We start from the raw sequence: 2,709 nt of genomic DNA, 5'->3' as shown, positions 1-2,709 counted from the left end.
AACTGCAGCTTCCAAGCCAGTCTCAAGGGCAACACAAAGTGACTGCAATAGTCCAAGCTTGATGTTGCCACTGCATGCATCCTTAAGGCCAGAATCCTCTACTTCCACTGGCAATACTGGCTGATGGGAGGTGCTATCCAAAATCCATGAAGACAGCACAGTTTAGACTGCGTGGTTCAGACCACCATACACCTACCAGAGAGAATCTTATATAGGTAGTTCTTTCCTTTGGAATGCCTTTGCTAACACTCTAATTTTAGTCTGAACCGGATATAGTGGGAGAAGTTTGAAACAAACCTACATAAGTCTCCTTCCATACTCTGCTGCCATGGAGATGCCATGTTAATTTATCCATTAACACTGACATCAATATTTTATTTTCAGAGATGAACCCATGACTATGGGGGACTGGAACCTGCTGGGCAGTATCTTAGAAGAAGTACACATCCATTCTACTATTGTGGGCAAAATCTGGCTCACCATCCTTTTCATATTCCGAATGTTGGTTCTTGGTGTCGCTGCTGAAGATGTTTGGGACGATGAGCAAGCGGAGTTCATCTGCAACACGGAGCAGCCGGGATGCAGCAACATCTGTTACGACAAAGCGTTCCCCATCTCCCTCATCCGCTACTGGGTGCTGCAAGTCATCTTTGTCTCCTCCCCCTCTCTTGTGTACATGGGTCATGCACTTTACAAACTTCGGTCCCTTGAGAAAGAACGGCAACGGAAGAAAGCCCAGCTCAAGGCCCAGCTAGAAGAGATCGAGCCCATATTGGAAGAACACCGTAGGCTAGAGCGAGAGCTGCGGAAGATAGAGGAGCAAAAAAGGGTCAGCAAAGCACCCTTGCAAGGGGCCTTGTTGTGGACTTACGTACTGCATATCCTCACCCGATCAGTCCTAGAAGTGGGCTTTATGGTAGGTCAGTATCTTTTATATGGGTTTCAAATGTATCCACTTTATAAATGCACCCGCCCTCCCTGCCCTAACACTGTGGATTGTTTTGTATCCAGACCAACGGAGAAGACTATCTTCATGGTTTTCATGCACGGCATTGCAGCTGTTTCTTTGTTTCTGAATGTCTTGGAGATCCTCCACTTGGGGATCAAGAAAATTAAAAATACCCTTTGTAAAAAACCCAAGGAGATGCTTGTAGCTGCTGCTAAGGATGCTAACCTGTCCAACTCCAAGAAGAGCTCAGTGATTCAGCAGATGTGCCTGATGCCCAATTCCTCTCCCCAGGGCAGTTATAAATTCATACCAGAGCAGCAAAAGGGGCGGCCAACTTACCTGACTCCTGAGGAAGCGTACGCGCCCACTGAACAAAACCAGAACCCATTCGGTGTGGAGCAACAGTGGTGCAGTAACCAGAGAAGCAGACCGAATCAGCACCAGGACCAGCTCCATCACCCATACAGGCATTTAGAACATCCCAGTGAACGTGATGAGCAGCACAACAGACATCTTCCCAGGCACCTCCCGAACCTCACCAGCCAGCGGCATGATCATCAACCTCAGAGTACATCTTCCAGCAGTGAGGACATCCAGAAGCCTCCACAGCAGGGCGTCAACAACTATCGGCAGAATGAACAGTATGCACTGGAACATTCCAAGAACCCTCAACATGCCACAAAAGCATCCATGATCCCCGGCCATATGGAGAGCCCCCAAGCTGCTCTTCGGAAGCACAGCCGGGTGATCAGCTGCAAGGGCCTAGGAGATGATCGCTGTGACTCTCCAGACAGTGGGCTTTATCAGAACCGCAAGTCCAGCTTTTTGTCCAGGGTATTGTCAGAGAGCCACCTGGACACCAACTCAGAGACTTCAGACTCACGGAACGATTCTGGCTCAGAAGCAAAATGCAGAGATGATAGTAGTCCTCCTATCACGCCACCACCTCCTTCCACAATGGGACGCAGAATGTCAATGGCAAGTAGACCCAAGCGACCTTCCTTCTATACTCTGCTAGTGTGAGTTATTGCTCCTTAGCATAATGTTAGCCTAGGCCTTGGGCTCCAATGGCTTGTTAGGAATGATCTAGCTAGATCTTTGAAATATATTGGCTTTGTTTTAAAATATGGTTCCCCCCACCTTCAGATACAAACAAAATAAACCAGTAATCAAGCACCATTATTCTTATGGACAAGAATTTTGCAGGAATGGGGAAAGGAAAGAACAATTTCTTACTTAGCTATTCATACTTCTGTTTAGTGGATAAAAGTGTTCCTCCTGTAAGCAATTTTGTCACAAACTAACTATAAGCTGTGATTAATTACATATGATATATGTGATTAATGACACTATACATTACCCAGTATAGTACATCTTGGCTGATTCAACCTTGAACTTGTGTACTCTCCACAGCATATTCAGAATGAGACTGGAAGCACCCGCTTTTCCTTGAAAAGTATAGCTTCACGTATATCCCGTAAGGGCTAAATCTGACTGGTTTTACAAGCCAAGAGCTGACTCCAGTATCTGATCCTGGCTTGTTTCAATAGACTATAGTTCAAGCTATACTGAGTTTACAGTTCAGATGAAATGAGAAACTCTGAGTAGTTTAAACCCGGAAGTGAACTTTTCCAGTCTTTGGTGCACTAGATGAAGAAGGGAGTGGGGGAGCATAGGAAACTCAGTCTTGGCTTATTCCTGTAGCACTAAACCGTCAATTAGCAAAAGGGAAGGCCGCCCAGGGCCCTCCAGATCTTTTG

The 2,709-nt window shown here is 46.3% G+C and overlaps 1 protein-coding gene across 1 annotated transcript; it reads left to right on the top strand.

Annotated features, from left to right (window-relative positions):
- Positions 1 to 309: 309 nt before the first annotated feature.
- Positions 310 to 1,972, top strand: GJA10 (gap junction protein alpha 10). The gene has a single exon (XM_044449315.1). It carries the CDS (start codon positions 395 to 397, stop codon positions 1,970 to 1,972), a length of 1,578 nt encoding a protein of 525 aa, XP_044305250.1. The 5' UTR covers positions 310 to 394.
- The last annotated feature ends 737 nt before the right edge of the window (positions 1,973 to 2,709 follow it).

The sequence above is a fragment of the Varanus komodoensis genome, unplaced genomic scaffold (assembly GCF_004798865.1).
Source record: "Varanus komodoensis strain SLA01 unplaced genomic scaffold, ASM479886v1 scaffold1, whole genome shotgun sequence".
NCBI classification, from domain to species: domain Eukaryota; kingdom Metazoa; phylum Chordata; class Lepidosauria; order Squamata; family Varanidae; genus Varanus; species Varanus komodoensis.
The sequence above is the reverse complement of the archived record's forward strand: the minus strand, read 5'-3'. Positions and strand labels throughout refer to the sequence as shown.

Coding starts and splice junctions, on each gene's coding strand:
- GJA10 (XM_044449315.1), top strand. CDS start 395: ATGACTATGGGGGACTGGAACCTGCTGGGCAGTATCTTAGAAGAAGTA.